At 41.4% G+C, this 21,846-nt stretch overlaps 1 protein-coding gene across 1 annotated transcript; it reads right to left on the reverse strand.

Annotated features, from left to right (window-relative positions):
* Positions 1–1,362: 1,362 nt before the first annotated feature.
* Positions 1,363–2,405, reverse strand: BEX5 (brain expressed X-linked 5). Its single transcript, XM_058658647.1, has 2 exons — positions 2,067–2,405; positions 1,363–1,946 (listed from the first exon to the last, which is right to left on the reverse strand). Exons 1-2 carry the CDS (start codon positions 2,239–2,241, stop codon positions 1,573–1,575), a joined length of 549 nt encoding a protein of 182 aa, XP_058514630.1. The 5' UTR covers positions 2,242–2,405; the 3' UTR covers positions 1,363–1,572.
* Between the last annotated feature and the right edge of the window lie 19,441 nt (positions 2,406–21,846).

Consider the following 21,846-nt stretch of genomic DNA (forward strand, 5'->3'; position numbering starts at 1 on the left):
AAATGTTTATTTTTATTGCAAAGTTAGATATATATAGAGAGGAGGAGAGACAGAGAGGAAGATCTTCGATCCTATGATTCACTCCCCAAGTGACTGCAGCAGTCGGTGCTACACCAATCTGAAGCCAGGAGCCAAGAGTTCTTCCAGGTCCCCCATGCGGGTGAAGGGTCCCAAGGCTTTGGGCCATCCTCAATTGCTTTCCCAGGCCACAAGCAGAAAGCTGAATGGGAAGTGGGGCCACTGGGACACAAATGGGGCCCATATGGGATCCTGGTGCATGTAAGGTGAGGACTTTAGCTGCTAGGTCACCACACAGGACCCCTCTTGTTAAATTTCATTCCCATAGCAGCCCTATAATGCATATGCTGCTTCTATTTTTTTCAAAAGTTTTTATTTATTTATTTATTTATTTATCTATTTGTTTATTGGAAAGGCAGATCAAATATATGCAGAGGAGAGACATACAGACAAATCTTCCATCCACTGATTTGTTCCCCAAATGGCCTCAATGACTGGACCTAAGCCAATCCAAAGGCAGGAGCCAAAAGCCTCCCTTGGGTCTCCCATGTAGCTGTAAGGTCCCAAGGATTTGAAACATCCCCTGCTGCTTTCCTAAGCCACAAGCAGAGAGCTGGAGAGGAAGCTGGAACACGAACCGGCACCCATATGAGTTCCTGGCTCTTACAAAGTGAGGATTTAGTCATTGAGCCATTGCACTGGGCCCTGCTGATTTCATTTTATTAATTACCAGGCTGACTTTAGAGAAGTGTGTGTATAGTAACTACCAGGTTTGTTCTTTTACGTTCAAGATCCAGAGATAAACTGAGGTTTACATATCATTACACTGTTGTAACTAGTAATTGTCTGCTCTTTATAAGCTGATTGGCATTTCATTGCTGCTTACATTTTGCTGATACATATAAAATATACATGTTTTGGAAAAGTCAGGAAAAATAAAGAAAATAAAAGTAGCAATAAGTTATATTGCTTAGATTAAAAACACATCTTGTTCTATACATTGTATTTCATATATTATTTTTAAATATGTTTATTTATTTGAAAGAGAGGTTTTCCATGCCCTAGTTCACTTCACTTCATAACAGGGATTACCCAGACCAAAACCATGAACCAGGACAGTCTAGGTCTCCCATGTGGGTAGCAGAAATACACCTACCTGAGTCATGCTTACTACCTTCCTGAACATTAGCAGGAGGCTGGAATTGTAAAGTGATGTGGACTCAAATGTGGGATGTGGCTGTCCCAAGTGGGATCTTAATGTCTAGAGCAAAACCCTCCCTGATATTACGGATAGTGTGAATATGTGTGCTTTAAGATGAAATAAAAACACCCATCGATTGCTTTTTAAACTGCTTTATTAACTTTATGATGTGAGATGAACATCTTTCTACGCAAGTTGATGATACTCCCCTGCTGACAGAAACAGAGATAAGGTCAAAGAGAAAAATGTGCAATCAGTAAAAGGCAAGAGAACACCAAAAGATTCACTGTTAAGCTTACATCAAGAAATGTTAGTTTGAAAAGCAGGGGGATTATTATCATTAGCCTCAAGATTCAAGGCATAAGGCAAAATTCATCATGATGATCATGGTGAGGGGGGTCCCCTATAAGGATGCGCAGACTGTATCTCAGTTGAAGTTCCCTAATTTTCCTCCTTAGCTCTCTCATCTCCTCCATGAACCGTTCCATGTCATCTGCTTCTCCATCTATCAAATCAATGTTATTGGCAAGCCTATCATGCATATCTTCTTCAAAATCCTGAACAGGTGGAACCCAACCCCCTCTAACATTGCCAGCAGGCTGCTGGCCTTCACCGCCTTCTATGGGACGGGCTTCCTCCTCATTCTTCACTGGGGCCTGCTCTTCGACTTTACTTTCTTTGGAAACATTTTCCATGTTGAGGGTCTTTCTTTTCCTGTTTCTTCTTTCTAGGAGATAAAAAAACCAAAAAAACAAAAAAACAAAAAACAGGGAGAGAGTGAGCAGTTAATGTTAGTATTCAGAGCTCGCTCTGGCAGAGGTTTTTCTCACCAGAGACTCCACGATACCTCTAGGGGGCACTCCAGTCCTGATCCTGGTTCTAAATCCACCATTTTCTTGGAAAATCCTTCTCAAGGCCACTCCCACAAAAATGTACCACAGGATAGTAGGGTAGTAGTTGAGGAACCATACCTTATCTCCCAGGGATCTTGATAATCCCTCCAGGGATACCCCAGAACTCATCCCGTTAGGCCCTTAGGCCCTTACAGACAATGTTACTACACTTGTGTGGGGAGATGGGGTAATCCAGATTTTATTTTGATCCCTGATATTTCTACACCACAAGATCCCAGGCACCCCCCTACCTGCAGTGACCAGAAGCAATCTTTCTTTCAGCCTTGAAATCTGCTGCACCAAGAGAACTGAAGATCTGCAAATACAGATACGACAATGGTCAGGACTGATCAACTTGATCAAATACTGGTATTGGGGGCACCAGCTCCATTGTTGATATAGAGCTCTCCTAGTCAAATATTACCAACTTATATTTCTTTTCTATTTATTTTCTTTTCTATCCTTTGGCTTCTTTTTCCCACTGTGTAACAGGTTACTTCACCTTCCAGAAAGAGTGCAATCAATCAAAAATAATTATTTTTAAATAATTCTAACCTCTTGATGAGACTTCCTATTCTCCACAATCTTATCTCAAATTACCATATATTTTTTTTTTTTGAAAACAGATTGACAGTTTGTGTGGTGGAGGTGAGAGACAAGCTTGCTCAGTGGAGACATGGTTTATTCACAAAGCATTTCAATCCAGACATGCTTTAGGGTCATGTGAGACCCACTGCCCTCTCTCCAGATCACCCTGTTCCCATGCCCACCATTTTATGCATCAAGATGGACGATGGGCTAAGAGGTGTTGTGGATGTACGTCAGGACTCACTGCACCCTGAGCATAGTATCATTCTTAAACCAGGGTCTACAAGCAGTGCCCACGTTTACATTTATCTGCAGGAACCAGAAACAGCTTCTAGCTCCTGCCTGTATCCCTCAACCAGAATCCTGTCTGCTCCTTCGCGGCTTCCCAGACCTACTCCCCCTCCTCTGCAGAGGTTACCCGCCCCGCCCCCTGCAACCCATCATCTCAGACTCCAAACAGACTCCAAACATAAAGAAACGATACAGACAATGCAGGCCTGGGATCCACACCGGGTCCCTCCTCCTCATCCTCGGGCCTCCAGTTACACCGCCACTCGCGGCCCTACAGGAATTTTGCCATTTTGTTAACACCTCTCGCAGTTTTCTGCATGCAACAGACCTTGACTGATCACCAGCCTCCAGGAAGATCCCCAACGCGCACCCATTCTCAATAGCGGGACTGCCGGCCCCTCTTCAGCTCTTTCAGCTTATTTCCCCACCCCATTTTTTCTGCACCAAATAGGTGGGCATTGGGGAAGGGGTAGCATATGCAATCTAGTCTTTGCCCTTTCAGTCCCCCTCTTCCCTCAGTCTGCGCTTACCAGCCTGCCAAGGATCTTGTTAGCTTTCACTTCCTTGGAAAACAGGCTCGCCCGCTTTTCAGCGCCAACAATGAGCTGCTGCACCGCCACAAACGACCGCCAGTCCGCAACTAGGAGGGGAGAAAAACGCAGCCTCGGCTCTGGACCTCGCAAAGGCCACGTCACTGTGAGCTCAGAGGCGCAATTACCATTCACACCTGCAGTGCGGCAGAAGGGTGGGGATGGGAGCGTGGGCGGAGCCTCGTTTCTCCTCATTCCAGCCTTCTTCACTGCTACCACAAGCTACTGCCCGCCCCTTTATTTTCATTTCTTATTTAGCAATTCCTAGGCCAAAGGGGTCTTATTACTTTCTAGTTTGTGTTTATCTTGCCCGGATTTCTGCTGGAGCTTTTTAAAGAATTGTTTCATCATATACTATGTCTCTGAATGCCTATTCCTCTCCCTTTCACTGTCCAGAAAGTAAATCCCAGAATTTACCCTGCCATCCTGGTTGGTTCCAGATTGATTCAGGTTGGCCAGTTGTGACAGAGTGAGATGAAAGCGGCAGGAGGCAAAATGAGGTTAGAAAGTCTGGAAAAGCGGTATGAAATGATATTTAAATATTTTTATCTTAATTATTTTATTTTTGTAGAGGGATGGTTGTTTTAAATTTGCCATCTGCATCTACCCACAGTTTGGTGCTTACATCAGGGTTCTTAATTCCTGAAACTATCACTGTTATATGTAAAAGTATGGATATTTTTAAATGTCATAGAAATCGGTCTTGAAAAAGATTTCATGAACTTGGTATCTATAATGCATGAGCAATCCTATTTTCTCACGTAAATGTCCACTGATATTGAGTATTGTCCTGTTAGTTGTATTTAAATATTGCTTTATTTTACTTTTCGCTTCATGTTTTATTTCCTCTTAAAAGTATTAATTTGTTTTTATTTGAAAGGCAGAGTTACAGAGAGAAGGAGAGACAGAGATCTGCCTGCTAGTTCATTCCGCACATGGTTGCTATTGCCAGAGTTGAGCCAGACTGAAACGTAGGACTCAGTCCTCATATCCCACGTGGGTGGCAGGGGCCCACATATCCATCACCTGATGCAATTACAGGCATATTATCAGAGAACTGTATCAAAAGTGGAATACCTGGGACTTGAATTGACCCCTACACACAATATGGGAGACCTGGAAAGCACTCCTGGCTCCTAGCTTCAGAACAGCCCAGCTCTGCTGTCACAGCTGTTTGGGGTATAAACTAGTGGATGGAAGGTCTTTCTCTGTAACTCTGTCTTTCAAATAAATAAAAATCTTTACAAAAAAATTAGAAAATTTAGAAAAATTTAGAAAAATCTTTACAAAAAATTTAGAAAAAGTGACAAGAGAAATCTTTACAAAAAATTTCGAAAAAGTGACAAGAGAAATCTTCCACCCATTGGTTCACTCCCCAAATGGCCACAATGGCTGGAGCTGAGCCAGTCCGAAGTCAGGAGCTATGAGCTTCTTCCAGGCCTCCCCAAACAAGGTGCAAGGGGGCCAACAACTTGAATCATCTTCCGTTGCTTTCCCAGGTCATAAACAGGGAGCTGGATTGGAAGTGAAGCAGCCAGGATTTGAACCAGTGCTCATACGATATGTTGATGCTACAAGCAGAGGATTAGCCTACTATATACCATTATGAGGAACTCAGAGCTCTCTAGTCGAGCATTACGCATGTGATTAAAAAATAAATTTAAAATACACTATCACAGAAATTAGAAAAGAAGAAAGAAAGGAAGGAGAAGGGAGTGGGTGAGAGGAAAGCATCCTTTGATTCTTAGAATTGTATCTATCAATGAAATGACATCTATTTTCTATAGATTTAAAATAAATTTAGAAAGTAGCATATATATATATATATATGTACAATGCAGAGTATGAGTTCCTTATATATTCTTATGGAAATATATTCTTCACTGAAGTAAGAAAGGAATAATAATAGTTGTTAACATTTAGGATAACTTTTAAGAAGGGTAACACTTGAGAATAAAATTGTAGCTTGATGAAAGGTTTCAAACTGAACACATTTCCATAACAGGTGAATTCAGTAATTAGTTAACACTCAGAGAATCTACAATTTTCATCTATTCGATTTTTATTGTAGTCTATCATTTTTAGAAATAATTTTTGTTATTTTTAACAAATAAATCACTTTTTTATTTTGAATCTTATGGTACAATTATGTAGGGACTGGGATTACCCCCCCCCCCTCGGCCCAAAAGGACAAATACCATATATCCTCTCTAATATGAGGAGACCATCATGCAAATCAGGCTTTTATGTTACCTTTTTGTCCCCCATGCATTGGTTATTCAGTGGCGTGTTTTTTAGACTCTATGGTGACATTTTTTTTTTTACTCTTTTTCATTTTGTCTTTGTTTTAACTTCATATCTGTTTTCGACCTTACTTTGTGATTTATCACTTAAGGAAATGTATAGTGATGGAGCAATAAATCACTTTTTAAAAACTGACAGCACAGCTGTCCAGTGTGATGTGTATTAGTAGAAATTGTTTTCTGATTACATTTATGAACATGAAAGCTTCTTTAAATGAAGGAAGAACTACATCATAAATGTGAGTTTCTCCGTCAAGTGTGGGCCAAAATTATGCTTAGTGGCAGAAAGGAACTTTGAAGAGAGAAAAGGCTTTGATGTCAGCAGAATTTTCTGTTTTCTCTGAACAAGAAAATATTGTTCATTACTCAAAAAAAAATTGGTAGCTTCTTTCTAATGTTAAAATTTGTAACTATTTCGTGGTCATAAAAGATTATTTGTCTTTAGTCATGTAAAATTATTTCATACATTTGAAACATTATGACTCATAGAGCCTTGACTAGTACAAACATCACTGTTTTATCAGGCAATATAAAATAGACCTTTGTTAAGTTTGCTAAAATTTTGTTAAAGACAGCACTGTATTAAAATGTTATTAAAACTCAGTTTTTTTGATAATCTTCATAAGAATGGTTTAAGGATAATCTTTGCTCTGAAGTAGGAATAAAGATAATTCTAATAGTTTTCCTAATTCTTAATCACATCCTAAAAGCTTGTTTGCTTTATTAAGACACATTAATCAAAGTGTATAATATATGTGTGCATATTTTAACTGGAGTGTGTATTCTTTTCTGAGACTTGCTGTTTTATAGACTAATGATCTATATGGACATATTTTTGTACTAGCACACGTGGCTGAAAGTTATGTTTTCACCTGTGTAACAAATTGGTACAAATTTAGAGGCATAAAACAGCAAAGCTTATTTTCCTACAGGGTTCTTAGGTCAGAAGTTAGGCAGTGCATAACTGAGTTCTCTATCAAGAGTATCCCAAACAGACCAATTTCTTTTTTCTTTTGTTTAAGACTTGTTTCTTTTTATTGTATGGATTCCTTATGAATTTTGGGTATTAACTCATTATATATGTATACATAGATAAATAGATAGTTTATAAAAACACACGTGCGCACACACACACACATACACATATATAAATATATATATATATATATATAGAGAGAGAGAGAGAGAGAGAGAGAATGAGTGAGAGAGTTTAAAAATACTTTTCCAATTCATACATTTCCACTCAGATTTTTTGATTATTTCACCTATGGTGCAAAAAAAATTTATTTTTTGGCCTTATTAAGTTCTTTTACTGATCCCCATTCCTTTCCTAAATATCTCATTCATGTATTGAATTACTTTCCTAATTTCACTGGATTTTCTATATTCTCTTGTATCTTAATAGATTTTCTTAAAATCATTAATTTGAATTCTTTTTCGAGATATTAAAGATTTGTCATTCTTTGGAGCTGTTGCTAGAGAATTACTATGTTCTTCTGAAGGCCTAATGTCACCTTATTTTTATCATATTTCTGGTATTTCCATGTTAATATCTGTGCATTTGATATAGCAGTAACTTCTACTTATTTCATAGTGTGGCTTTGTAGTAAAAGTCTTTCTCCTGGTTATTGCCCAAGATGCTAATTACATAGGCTATATGGGGTTGGTTTCATGTGGTGCAAAAGTGAAGCATCTGTGTAGCTTCCTCGGTCATATCAACGTCCATTATGTTCCCAAATATTTCAGTGACTTTAGGCTATAATAATTTAAGAATTGCTTCATCAGCTGGGAAGCAGGTCTCTTAGGCAGAATAGGATCTCCATAGGCTCTTGACATGTCACAAACACCTGTAAGTGTTGGATGATGGTAAGTTCTGTGGGTTCCATGGAGATAGGGCTATTCTGGCATTTCTGGGCATGTCGGAAATAATTAGCATGACAGAAAAAGGCAGAGAATCTTTTAGCTTACAAGGGCCACAAAGTAACAAGACCACTTTCATCATCAATGTAGGTGTCCATATGTGGCCAAGCCAATTTGGTGGACTAGAAAGGAATGTCATGGGACTGTTGGCAGTAATGACAGTAAGGGTGGTTCACTTCCAAGATGATTGCAAATTGTCATGGCTATGTCAGACTGAAGTCAAGATCCAGGAGCTTCATCTGTAACTCCCCAATGGGTAGCAGGGGTTCAAATGCTTAAGGCCATCATCTCTGCATTTTTTTCAGGCCATTAGCATAGAGTTTGGTTAGAATTGGGGCAGCTTTGACACAAACTGGCACCCATATGGGATACCAATGTCACAGGTATATTGCCTTAAACTGCTGCTCTGCAATCAGCCCCATGTTCTCTACAGCTTTCTATGAGAGGAAGATCAAGTGTTCAGATAGAGAGTTCTATGCTGTTACACTGATGCATGTATCTATGGATTGACCATGATAGCCTACATTACCAGATCATTTTGATTCTGTGTAGGATCTGATGGAGAAATTTCCAACTGGGGATTGATCGGTCAAAGGGAAAGTTAGTTTGCTACTTTCGAAACAAGTAGGCTAGATCCACCATCAACAACGGGAAAAAATGCTTCTCACTTAATCTTTCCCACAATAGTGCATAATAATATTCACTGTGCACATTTTAAAGAATAAGAAAAAGCTATCTGAGTAGAAAAGTAACTTTTTCAGTATCACAAAACTATTTGTCTTATCCCAAACTCCACATTGTTAACTATTATTGTAATAAACATACAAAGTAATCTAGTTTAGAACCACAAATGCCTGTAATTCAGGATATCTTATCCTGTTTCAATTCTTATCCTTCACAAACATTGACTTTTTCTTTCTCCATACACAATCCTGCCAAGTAAGTTGCATCCACTGTATCTATCTGTGGAATTCCTAACAGATTTCACCATTCTGTCCCAGGGCTCTCAAGCTACTCATGTAAAGCTGTTGAATCTCAATAAAAACCAGACATCCAGGAAGGTTTCTGAGCTATTCCGGAGTCTGCAGAAGAAACTCTCAGTCACCTTGCAACATCTGGAGAAAGATAATTTCCTGATAACTGAATCTACTCTCCGGTCCACCATCTCAATCTTGAGCCAATATTGCTACCTGTCCTTACTTTTGCCTTCAGTTCTATTACAGTGCTTGTGGTTCTGAGTCTTCTATAGTAGTTAACAGACATTAAGGCATTGCAGCGTGTGATTTATCATGTCTCTATCATTTTTTATGAACAATGGCATTCTCATAGCAGTTTGGGCCAAGGAAAGTTTGCTTCAGTGCATGTCCAATTAAAAAATGACATAACAGGCATCATGGGACAACATAAACTGGACCACATGTGCTGCACTGAGTGGTTTTCATAAACAACACTGACATGTCTGAATTAGAGCACTAGTCTTTGTGAGGCCCAAGTTATAGAAATCTTTGTGCAAAATTCTGTTTTACCAGACTGATGTTAGTAGATTGGATGTTAACTCATGTCTATAAAAGAACTCTAAGGGAAAAAACCAGCATATGTGAGAGGTCTTGGGAGTCTCTTGTGCATTGTTTCTACACTTTTCTTCTTGTTATTGTCAACAGTGTCGGGTATATGGCATGAACTATTTTTTTTTTTTCTTGTTGAAAGTGATTGATTCATCTATGAGTACCTGACAGAAGTTCAGGACAATTGAGGCCTTTTCTGGATTTCATTGTGGAATATGTAGTGGATATTGAGCCAAATATTTTGTTCATTGAAGTCCTTTAAACTTCTATTTCTGACTGCGTTAGACTTCATATAAGAAACCATCTGCAATTTAAATGGGAAAAAAGCCTGTCCACTATCTTCTGGTACCTTCATCAGTATGCTGCTTCCTCTTTCCCTAGGCTTTAGACTCATGGGACTCAGTTGTTACTTATTTCACATATGTTCACCAAGATTCTGTTTCAGTTAGGAACTCTTCCAGGTGCTAAGAAAGAAAAGGCAAATAACACACTTTTCTATCTCTAGCCCCTCAGAATACAGATGTTTCTGTAATTTATCTCCTTCCCTACTCTTTCCTTGAAAAAGTTACTTAACTCCCCCGTGCCTTGGAAATTTTTCACATTACCCTCTATTCTACTCAATTCACAGTTACTTATCTGTGCTATTGGATAGCTCTTCAATGCTGGTTTTAATGTCAATTCCCCAAGGAAAATTTTTTTCTCACTTCCATTTACTTACTCATTTTACTTCTCTTCATTAGCATTACTCTATCTTATTGTACTCTGTACAGTTTTTCATGTTACACATCAATCCCTGTGTGTTGTCTCCCCCTGTTCTTCCACTGGGTTTACACTCTTCAATATGGTAAGACTCACTAAAATGTGGCTATTCAGCACTTGACATTTATATACTCTGAATGTAAAAGACACACTGTATATCCAAGACTTAGAGTAAATTAGTGCAGCCACTGTAGCAAACAGTATGCAGATTTCTTTAAAAGCTAAAATTGAAACTGCAATATGACTCAGCAACACCTACTGAATGTATATCCAACAGATACAGAAGTTGTATGAAAGAGAGCTGGTTCTAGCATGTCTAAGGCAGTACCACTCACAATAACCAAAAGCTGGGATCATTCAACAGGGCCATCATCAGATGAATGGATGAAGAATATGTGTTAGGCCTGGCACAATAGCCTAGTGGCTAAAGTCCTTGCCTTCAGCGTCCCAGAATCCTCTATGGGCACCAAGTCTAATCCCAGTGGCCCTGCTTCCCATCTAGCTCCCCTGCTTCTGGCCTGGGAAAGTAGTCAAGGATAGGCCAAAGCCTTGGGACCCTGCACCCACATGGAGACCTGGAAGAGGCTCTTGGCTCAGCGCCAGTTATTGTGGCCACTTGCAAAGTGAACCAGTAGATGGAAGATATTCCTCTCTGTCTCTCCTCCTCTCTACATATCTGAATTTGCAATAAAAAATAATTCTTTTTCAAAATAAAGAATATGTGGTATACAATGGTTCAATTGGCTAATCTTTCACCTATCAACATCGACATCCCATATGGTAGATGGTTCATGTCCTGGCTGCTGCACTTTCAATCCAGCTGCCTGTTTGTGGCCTCAGAAGCAGCAGCGGATGACCCAAAGCCTTGGGACCCTGCACCCATGTGGGAGACCCAGAAGAAGCTCCTGGTTCCTGGTTTTGGCTCAGCTCAGCACCAGCTGTTGCAGCCATTTGGGAAGTGGACCAGCAGATGGAATATCTTTCTCTGTCTCTCCTTCCCTCTGTAAATGTCCCTTTGCAATGAAAATTAGTAAATTTTTAAGAAAAGAATATGTGGTATATGTACACAACAGAATCATATTCAGTTATCAAAACCAATGAAATGTTATTTGCAACAAAATGGATGGTATTGGAGGACATTATGCTGAGTGCAATGAGTCAGATAAATACTACATGTTCTTTAAATGTGGGTGTCAAAATAATCCATCTTCAATACAAAATATTTATCACTAAAGAGACTAGGAGGGACCTAGAGTAATTGCTATATATATACTGCAATTTTCAAATTAACAACTTAAATCATTTTTAAATTTTATTTTTGATGATGTTTACACAGTTGATCAGGGTGGGAAGTGTTGAGGATCAGGGGATAGTGGGTGAGACCATTGTTTACACATTTTCTTTTTCTTTTTCTTGTATATAGCTGGGGGGAAGGGAATACAAGAGGAGAAACCATGCTTAGCCTCCCAACTGCTACATTACCCAAGGGATAGGGAAATGCCACCCAATATCATCCCCCAGTCCCCACAGTGAAGCATTTTGTGAGGGTTCTGCTCATACGGTTTCGATAGTTCTGAGATGCTGCTGATATCACTGCTCCACGGATGAGGAAATCCTTGGTTGTCATAGTCCACCACCAAGTCTTCATTAGCTCAGATATTTGCTGTCAAGCTTCACTGGGGTAGTTGATCAATTTGTTCTGCCCTCCATCCTCAGCAATCCAATGAGTGCTGTGGCTCAGCCCAACCCTGCCCAACACATGCTCGGCTCTCAGGTACCACAGCGGGAGCTGCAGCTCAGTCAAAGCAACCCCCAATAACCCCACTGGACCGGCCCCCCAGTTCTGGTTCCTGTGCCTGCCAGCATGTGGAGTGGACTGATCTGGTATGCCCCACATCTCATTGAGATCTCATATACATCATTGGGCGTTCAGGCCTAACTCAACTCAACCGACTCTACCCTCCAGCACACACTTATGCCAGCAGGAGATACTGCCTGTCCAGCCAGGTCCACCCCATGTCCTGGTTCTCATGCTCACCAATGGGAGTTGCAGCGCATCAGAGAGGAACCCACAACCTCCCCATGGACTCACTCCCTGCCCTGGATATTGCATTTTCCAGGTAGTTCTGCAGTCTAGCTTGCCCCCAGTCCAAGTACTTGTCAGCTGATGCTGCAGTAAAACCCACCCCACCTGCCCTTATTCTGGTTCATGCCTGTACCAGTGAATACAATTAGATTCCCTAGCCTGGCTCTCTCCCTAACCCAGTTTGCATGTAATCCAACAAGTGTTGCAGCCTGGCCCTGCCTGGTCTGACCCCAATTCCAGCTGTCATGCTAGCCACCCTGAACAGTGGCCCAGCAGTGAAGTCCCCATCACTCCCCTACCAGGCTCACCACTCCTACCCCAGTCTCATGTGTGCTAGTGGGTGCAACACATGTGGACAGGTTAATCTACCCTGTTCTGATCAACAAACAAGCATGAATAATCCAGTTCTCTTGAGTGCTGGTGAGTGCCATGGCCCAGCCTACTAGTACCCATCTCCTGTTTCGACTCTTGTTGGCAAGTTCTGTGATCTAACCCTTTCAGGTAGGCCCCAAGCCCTAGCTTTAGTGTGCACCAGTGAATGGTAATTGGTATTGGTCAATATTAACTACCCCAGCTCTGCTTTTCCACAATAGCTGGTGCTTTGATCTACCTTAAAAGTCTTTGTGTTCCCCTATCAAGTTGTTACTAAGCACAAATGGCACTGGGCCTGGGAGCTCACAGCCAAGGTTATCTGGCCCTCTCCAGCTCCAAGCCAACAACTTAAAATTCTTTTTAATCTGTATGGAATTTCCAGTGCATTCAAAGATGAAAATTACACAAAATAAAATCCAGTAGTGGTTGTAAAGACTGTCTATGATCCTTTAATTAATAAAAGACAGTTTTGTATCTTTCCACTGTGTCAGGAATAAATAATTATAAAAGCAACTATAAAAATGTTAACAAATGTGAAAGAGTTGAATAAAATGTTAGATGCCTTGTTTTAAAAGTATAGGACAATAACCCCGACAATGTGGTTAGAGAAAAGTATAAGTAACTGAAGAATCACTTTGATAAAGAAGAGGATTACATACTTGACTCTACAAAAAATATTAGAAATAGAAGATGACACAATGGAAAAGGTAGACCAGTAACTTGAAACTGCACATTAAATTACAAATTCCAGGAGGAAATTAAGAGTTTCAAAACAGGAGAAATAGAATATCCTACTATAATTGAAAGTATTCTCCACAAGAAATACATACAAAGATAAAATTACAGGCAGTATCAATTAATTACATGAATGCAAATGACATAAATGAAGGCAGAGAAAACTAACCAGTAAGTGACTAAGACAGGTAATGCAGCATGACAATGGTACCTTTAATTCCAACTGCATATGGTTAGTTTAATGTTTTCAGACATCTATATTAGTGCAGTTGAGCTGAATAAAGGAAGGAGGGAAGGAAGAGTACTACAAAAGTTCTAGCAGAATACACACACATTGAAGGAATAAATGAGGATTAGTTATTACATATCAGTAACTTTTCTGCAAAAGTTGGAAATAAGTATATTTTTAAACTACTAGATACTAAAATAATAAACTCCATTAACCACTGTCCAGTTTTTTGATACTAAAAATTAATTTATGCAATATATAATGTTCTTCAAGTTGATACTTCGTATTTCTATTATTTTAAATATTTGTTTATTTTAATTTGAAGACAGATTTATAGAGAGAAGGAGGACAGAGAGAAAGATCTTCCATCCATTTGGCTTACTCCCTAGATAGCTACAATGGCTGGAGATGAGCGGATCCAAAGCCAGGAGCCAGGAGCTTCCCTGAAGCCTCACACAGTTGCAGGATCCTACTTCCCCAGGCCATAAGTAGGGAGCTGGGCCAGAAGTGCAGCAACTGGGGCATGAACCTATGCCCATATAGGATACTGGCACCAAAGGTATAGGATTAGGTTGCTGCCACTACCCTGGGTCCCCTCAAGACAATATTTTAAAAAGTCAGATGGCCTTGAACACAGGTCATGCCACGCTAGGATGCCACACCTACTGGTTTGCATGAGCCAGGGATAAGAGCAGACTGAGTAAGGCCAGTTTACAGCACTCGCCAGTGAGAATTGGTACTGGGGGGCAGCTGGACCAGGCCAGACTGCAGCATCTGAAAGCAAAGGCCAAGACAGGGGAAGGGCTATGCCAAGCTGTTTCAGAGCAACCACTGGCACATGCAAGATCTGTGACTCGGATTAAGCTTGGTTGAGGAGCTAAGGGGACACTTTGGCTGGGTTATGGGTCCCACTGGTGAGCTCAGGGGCCAGAGTGAGGGTTGTAGTCTTGTCTGGACATGGATGCAGTCTCCCTTGGCATGGGTGTGTATTGGGTCTGGGGCATACAAGACTGGGCTAGACCCCAGTACCCATTGGAGCTCATGAGTGCCAGAATGGGTATAGGATGGCCTGGGTTAGGTCTCTGTCCTTGCTGAACCATGTGTGAGCTGTGTCTGGATATGGACCAGGCTTGGCTGGACTGTAACACCCAACAGTAAGAACCGAAATGGGTGAGGGCCATTCAGGAAAGGCCACCATTCCTGCTAGGACAGGAGGTGGACTAAGTAGGGCTGGCCTGTGAACCCACTGGTGTGTGAGAGATCTGGAATTGGGAGAGGTTCTGATGGAGGAATTGCCAAATTCCTCTGTTGGGACACAGTCCCTACAAGTGAGCACAAGACCAAGAAAGGGAGCAGCCCAGACCAGGCCAGATTCTGGTACCCATGGGCTTACTTTTGGCTCAGATCTGGGGCAAGCCAGGTTGGGCCTGTTCATATCACCCTCCGGCAATTTCAAGAGCAAGAATGGTGTATGGGTCATGTCAGGTAAGGCTGCAATATCAACCAGTCCCTATTAGGCCTGGGACTGGTGGTTGGCTAGGCTGGCTAGGCTGTAGTCCCCACCAGTGTGAGCTGGAACTGAGGGAGGGTCAGGTCCAGCCAGGCTACAGCACCCACTGGCAAATGCCGAGGCAAGGTGGGCCATGTCAGACTGGGCTGCACTGTCCAACCAGCACACATGGGACCCAGGAAAGAGTGTGCAAACCCAGTAGGGGAGCTACAGGGAGCTCCCCTGCTGGGCCACTATTCCCATTGGTGAGCATGAGAGCTGTGATTGGGGGCAGACCAGGATGGGCAGGGTTACAACACCTGTTGGCCTGCATGTAAGCTGGATCGGGGACAAGCCAGGCTGGGTAGACTGTACCTACTGGTACATGCATAAGCCAGAGAGGGTGAGGGTTGTTTGGGTTTTGCCACAGCATCAGCTAGCAGATGCTGGCACAGGGGAGAATGGGATATGGAACAGACAGAACCCTTCTGCTGTGTATACTGGTAAGCACAGGAACCAGGGCCTGAGTCAGGCCTGATGGGGGTTATTACAGTTCGTTCCAACTAGGCTGCAGCTCCCACTGGTTTGCGTGAGGGCCAAGTGTGCGGTAGGCAGGATCAAGTTGGACTGCAACACCCATTAGTTTGTGTAGAAGACAGGGCTGGAGACAGCTGACCCAGCAATAGCAACTAATAGTGTGTGTATAGGCTGATTTGGGCGACAGACTGTGCCTGACTCTGTATTGGCATGCACACACAAGAATCAGGTCTGGGATCACCTCAGGTAAAGTTTCTTTGGGAATACCCCCAACTTAGAACTCCAATCATGCAGGAAATTGTAGGTTCCATGGTCTGACCGTGGAGTGCATGTGTCAGAGCTGGGCCTCCTTGGTGGCTTACACAGAGCAGTGGACACATATCTAGGTGCACATGGAGGACATGGCAGTCCATTGGAGCCTTTAGAGGACACCTGGTACCACAACAGTGGAGGGAGGATAGAACAAATCACTCAACCACCCCAGCAAAGAGCTGGCAGTGAATACCTGGGCAAACCGAAGCTAGATGGAGTATGCCAGCCAGTGGAGTCTGGAGAGATTTCATCGCAATTGGAGTGGCAAGATTGGCAGCAATTCATAACTGTTGAATTATCAAAACCACTTGAGCAGGACTCTTGGAGCATGCCCCACATCGGGGACCTTGAAATGGTTGAGAGGCTGGGTTTGGCTTCTCCCGTTCTCTCTCCCCTCCCCCAAGACACAGGAAGGAAAAAGAGAATGTGAAAACAATGGTCTCACCCACTTTTCTCTAGCCCTTGGCCCTTTGCCCCCTAATCAAATATGTAAAAATTATCAAAAATAAAATTTATTCGATTACACCAATTTTTAAAAAGACTGTAGTCATGTAACATTCTTAACCATTATTTTAACAAAAATATGAAAACAAAGTTTATAGTACTATGTTTGCAGTGATACCAATGCACACAGAAGATCATTTATTCTTTTTTTTTTTCAATTGTAGCTTCCACGTACAAGGGAGGGCATGTGGTATTTGTCCTTCTGAGTTTGGTTTATTTCACTTAATGTGCTCTCCAGTTGAGTTCATTTAACTGTAAATGGTAGAATTTTATCATTTTGTACATTCTTTATCCACTCCTCTGATGATGAACACCTTGGTTGATTTCTTATTTTAGTTATTGTGAATAATGTTGCTACAAAACATGATGGTGAAGGACCCGGCGCGGTGGCCTAGCAGCTTAAGTCCTCACCTTGAACTTGTCGGGATCCTACATGGGTGCCAGTTCTAGACCTGGTGGCCCTGCTTCCCATCCAGCTCCCTGCCTATAGCTTGGGAAAACAGTCAAGGACGGCCCAAAGCCTTGGGACCCTGCACCCACGTGGAGGACCTGGAAGAAGCTCCTGGCTCTTGGCTTCGGATTGGCTCAGCTCCGGCTGTTGTGGTCACTTGGGGAGTGAATCATCAGATGGAAGATCTTCCTCTCTTTTGTTTCCTCCTCTCTGTGCATCTGCCTTTCCAATAAAAATAAATAAATCTTTTTTTTTAAAAAAAATCACATAATGGTGCAGATCTCTCTTTAAATCATCTTGTTGAAGTCCTTGGGATATATCAGGAATCATATGGCAAGTCTGTTTCTACTTTAAGAAATTGCCACACTGTGTTCCACAGTGGCTACACTAATTTGCATTCCTACAAAAAATGTATATGCACTCCCCTTTCTGCACATTCTTGCCTGCATTTGTTACTCTCCATATTTTGGATTTTTAGCAAAGGTGAGGTAATAACTCATTGTGGTTTTGATTTGTATTCCCCTGTGCACATAGAGTGCAATAACACAGTTCAGGGACTAATGCCTCCAAATTCTCCCAATTGCAGGATGCAGGGCATCTGACCTCTGTCTCACACACTGCCCTGACTTTTGGTTATGACACTGGTAGGGACAGAACAAAAGCACACTGTGTGGCTTTTTGCTGCTGAATATGGTACTCTGTGCTGGGGGTGGGGGGTGTGGGTGAAGAGGAAGGAAAACAGCATGGCAGTGCTCACACTCCAGTCAGCTTTATAGCGTGGAGTAAATTTAGTGGATAGCTGTCGAATTCCCGCTCAGCTAAAACTGAGTGGTGGGGTAGGCGGCAACTTCTTTCTACTTTGAAGTGATGGGATACTAAGATGGTGGCTCACAATCTGCAACTCTCTCTAACGTCTCTCGTCTCACTGAGCATTTTTGGTTTTTCACTACTTCACTGATAATTTGTGTCAGGCAGACTTCTGGAAACATAAGCATTAGTTGATTTTTTCATATTTCAGAGCTGCTCATCTCCATATTTTTTTTTCTCAGTGACGCCATTTATGAAAGAACCTTGGTTCTACAAAATAATTCAGTGGCTTGGCAGTAGTGTAAGAAGAATCTCCAAATGACCCTCTGAAATATTAGTAAGAATGTATCTGAGGTCATAAAGTATATTCACTGCAATTCATGAGTGGAAGGATCAATGAACACATACATCCTTAGGAGGTATCTAGGCAGTTTAGGACAGTTGCATTGGCTGCTAACACTGCTTGTGTTATGTTTAATTATGGGCAACACAGATGCAGAACAAGGGTTGAACTGACACACAAGAGTTCAATAAATTGATGCACCACTGTGTGTTTTCTGTCTTTGGAATCTCTGTCCATTGGGTCTCTCCGTGGCTTTGTATCACTTGTGGAGTATCCTGTGTGATAGCCTCTTTGAGACTGTCAGGCAGTTCACCTCGACACTGTTTCCTCAGTTTCACTATTCCTGAAAGAATGTTGGTTCTCCACACTAACTCTTCGTATATTACCTACCTCTATCATGTATCCTAAACCCTCACTTTAATAATATATTATTTCCTTTCATTTATGACCTTTCATTAAAATTAGTTACTTTCCTGAAATTCTCTACATTCCAGTAGAAAGTTTGTTATTTTTGAGAGTCATTATAAACACATGGTTTTTGAACACATTGAATGGGGTCTTCAGACCCCTGTCAGAAGATTTTCAGCAGAAGAATGACAGGATTTGTAAAACCAGAAGTACAGTTGGGAGACCATATAATCCAGATAATTTTCTAGGACCAAGAGGTTGAAATGAAATTGCAATATATGTGTATTATTTTGAAGACAGACCTGCTGACAGATGTGGAGAATGAGAGAAATGGTATGTAGGCCTTTTCCATGTTTTTGAGAGCTAGTAAGTGCCATGTGTGGGTCAACTCACATTTGATTTCACTTCCAACACTTCAGACAAAGTCCTAAAATTTGTGGTAGCACAGTTGTCCAGGCCACATATTTCAATGTCAAAATTGATCACCCATTCACATGCCAACACCACCACGACCACCAAGGAGTTGATCTGTGGCCTGACTGTAATCAATATAATGTAAAGTGATTAACAGCAAACCAAGCTTCCTTCACTAGAGTGTTCTGAAACAATGTGGAGCTGCAATGTACAAAAAGTATAACACGGGCCCAGCGGCGTGGCCTAGCGGCTAAAGTCCTCGCCTTGAAAGCCCCGGGATCCCATATGGGCGCCGGTTCTAATCCCGGCAGCTCCACTTCCCACCCAGCTCCGTGCTTGTGGCCTGGGAAAGCAGTCGAGGACGGCCCAAAGCTTTGGGACCCTGCACCCGCGTGGGAGACCTGGAAGAGGTTCCTGGTTCCCGGCATCGGATTGGCGCGGATTGGCGTGCATCGGCCCATTGTGGCTCACTTGGGGAGTGAAACATTGGATGGAAGATCTTCGTCTCTGTCTCTCCTCCTCTCTGTATATCCAGCTTTCCAATAATAATAAATCTTTAAAAAAAAAAGTATAACACAAAAACTTGGAGAACATTGATGGTTAGAGCCCAGGAAAAGAGCTGATAGAGAGCAGTCTCCTCTGCAAAAGAACTATTGTTACCATCTGTTGGATCATCATTTCAGATGACTACAGTAAAATAAAATATGCTTTACAGATGTACTTATGGGAGAAAGAAGTAAGAAAACTTTTAAAGTCTCATCACAGTGTGATTTTTAATCAAAAATTATTTTATTTTTTAAAAATATGCTTATGATTTATCAAGATACATTTTAATAGGATAGGGGTTCTCCTTTCCCCCTTTTCCCTCCCACCGCTTCCCTCTCACTATTTCCCTTCATATTATTACAGTAGTAAGTAGAAGTTACAAGGTTAACATTCTATGTAATGTCATCATGGCATTGTAGGCATAAACAATGATAGAAAATCGAGTATTGACAAGATATGTTTAACTGTTTCACTGAGAGTCCTCCCTTTATCCAGGAGTAAAGCTATACATTGCAGTGTATCTTCCCTTCCCAGTATGCTAGTCTCCATTATAAAGTTCCTCTAGATGAATATATGTGTATGCATGTTTACCTGTATATTGATCGATCTTACATTGTGCATGAAGGCTGCCTTATATCAGAGAGGATATATGATATTTGTTCTTTTGGGGTTGGCTTAATTCATTGAGCGTATTGGTCTCTAGTTGGGACCATTTGGTTGCAAATGGTAGAATTTCATTGTTTTTAATGGCTAAGTAGTATTCCATGGAGTAGATGTACCACAGTTTCTTTATTCATCCCTTTTTCAATGGGCATCTGGATTGTTTTGCTGCCTTCTCTATTACACATTGTGCTGCTATAAATTTAAGGATTAGGAATGATCATAAGAACCTGTGCATGTGTTGGTGAGGAATGTGGGAAATGCTGATGCAGAACAGCAGCACAACTCCAAGGAGTGAATGCAGGATGAAATACAATGCAAGCATTTATAAGCCTGCCTGGGCTACATTCTCAAATAATCATAGCGTCGTGGCACAGAACATTGGTGAGACTCATAATAGGATATTCCTTCACCAAAAAAAAAAAAAAAGTGACACTGGGAATTCCTAAGGATCTCAGGAGTGTTCTTCAAACTCAGAGCTCCAAAACAGACAAAACGAAAACTGACTAGAGTTGAAAGAAGTAACCACAGTCAAGGTTATTTTTTTGACCTTTAATACTCCCTTTAGCAAGTGACAGGATTACTGGATAAAAGAACAGGAAGTGCATAGGTGCTCTGGGTAATTCAATTAATGCAGTGACAGTAGGATGATACTCTGTAATCACAAAAGAAACTAGAGCTCAACAAGGGAAAGACAGCAGGGAAGTCTACAAAGAGTTGGAAATTTTACTTGATGCTCACCACTCTTTGTTAGAGAAGGGTTGGGTTTAGGAAGCGCTGTCTTCCAGGGTGAAAGCATTTCAATGAAAACTTGTTCTGGATGTTCAAAAATCCATTGTGAATGTGAGAAACTATGGAATCAGTGGGACATTTTTATGAGGGTACTACCTCAGTGTCATCTATCCTTAAAGCTTATACAACTTCAGCCAAAAAAAAAAAAATTCAGCTTACTCAGGATCTGGTGGCCTCCCAGGTTTTGGTGCTGTTGGTAGATAACAGAACCCTGAGGAAGGAAGGTAAGATTGAGAGTTTCTTGGTGTGAGGTTAGTGCCCAGTCCATGCCATGGGTGACATCATTTCTAGTCTTCATAGATGAACTCTATTTTTAAAAGGGATTTACTTATTTTTGAAATGTATAGTTATGAGGAAAGAGAGAGAGAGAGGAAATATCTTCCATCCACTAGCTTCAGTAGTCAAATGGCCACAGTGACTGGGGCTAGACTGATTTGAAGCTAGAATCCTAAAGCTTCTTTTGAGTCTCCCACAGGTATGCAGGTGTCCAAGGACTTGCAGCATCTTTCACTTCTTTCCCAGGCATGTTAGCAGGAAGCTGGATCTAAGTGGGACAGCCAGGACGTGAACAGGCTGCCTTGTGGGATGCTGGAACTTATAGGTAAAGGATTACCCTGATATGCCACCACATCAGCCCTGCAACAATGTATTTGTTAAAAAAAAAAAAAAAAAGACTTCACAAAAGTACTATTTGATTCAAGATTTTTCTCCTCTCACTGTGCTTCTTGTGTAATATCAGGACATGCCGAAGAGTCGGGTTTCTGCGGTTTGTGTGTTTGATTCCCTGGGACAGGTTAGCATATTTCTTGCACTGTAATGGGGTTAGCCCATGACTTATTGCCTTTGAAATTGATGGATCGTCAGCCTTTATGTTTGTTGTAAATTTTACAATACGGTGGTGGTAGTATCCTTCAACAAGGAATGAAGAAAGCCTGGAATTTGTTCCCTAGTTTATTTAAGCCAAGGGAATCTTTGCTATGAACATAATGAATGCCAGCCTTCAACTTCACACCACCAGAAAAATGCTGAAACC

The sequence above is a fragment of the Ochotona princeps genome, chromosome X (assembly GCF_030435755.1).
Source record: "Ochotona princeps isolate mOchPri1 chromosome X, mOchPri1.hap1, whole genome shotgun sequence".
In the NCBI taxonomy this organism is placed as follows: Eukaryota; Metazoa; Chordata; class Mammalia; order Lagomorpha; family Ochotonidae; genus Ochotona; species Ochotona princeps.

What these genes read in the sequence shown, in the direction of transcription:
- BEX5 (XM_058658647.1), bottom strand. Translation starts at nt 2,241, where the DNA reads ATGAGTTCTGGGGTATCCCTGGAGGGATTATCAAGATCCCTGGGAGAT. An exon ending in GACTGGAGTGCCCCCTAGAG is followed by an intron (nt 1,947 to 2,066) that starts GTATCGTGGAGT and finishes TTTATCTCCTAG; the next exon opens with AAAGAAGAAACAGGAAAAGA.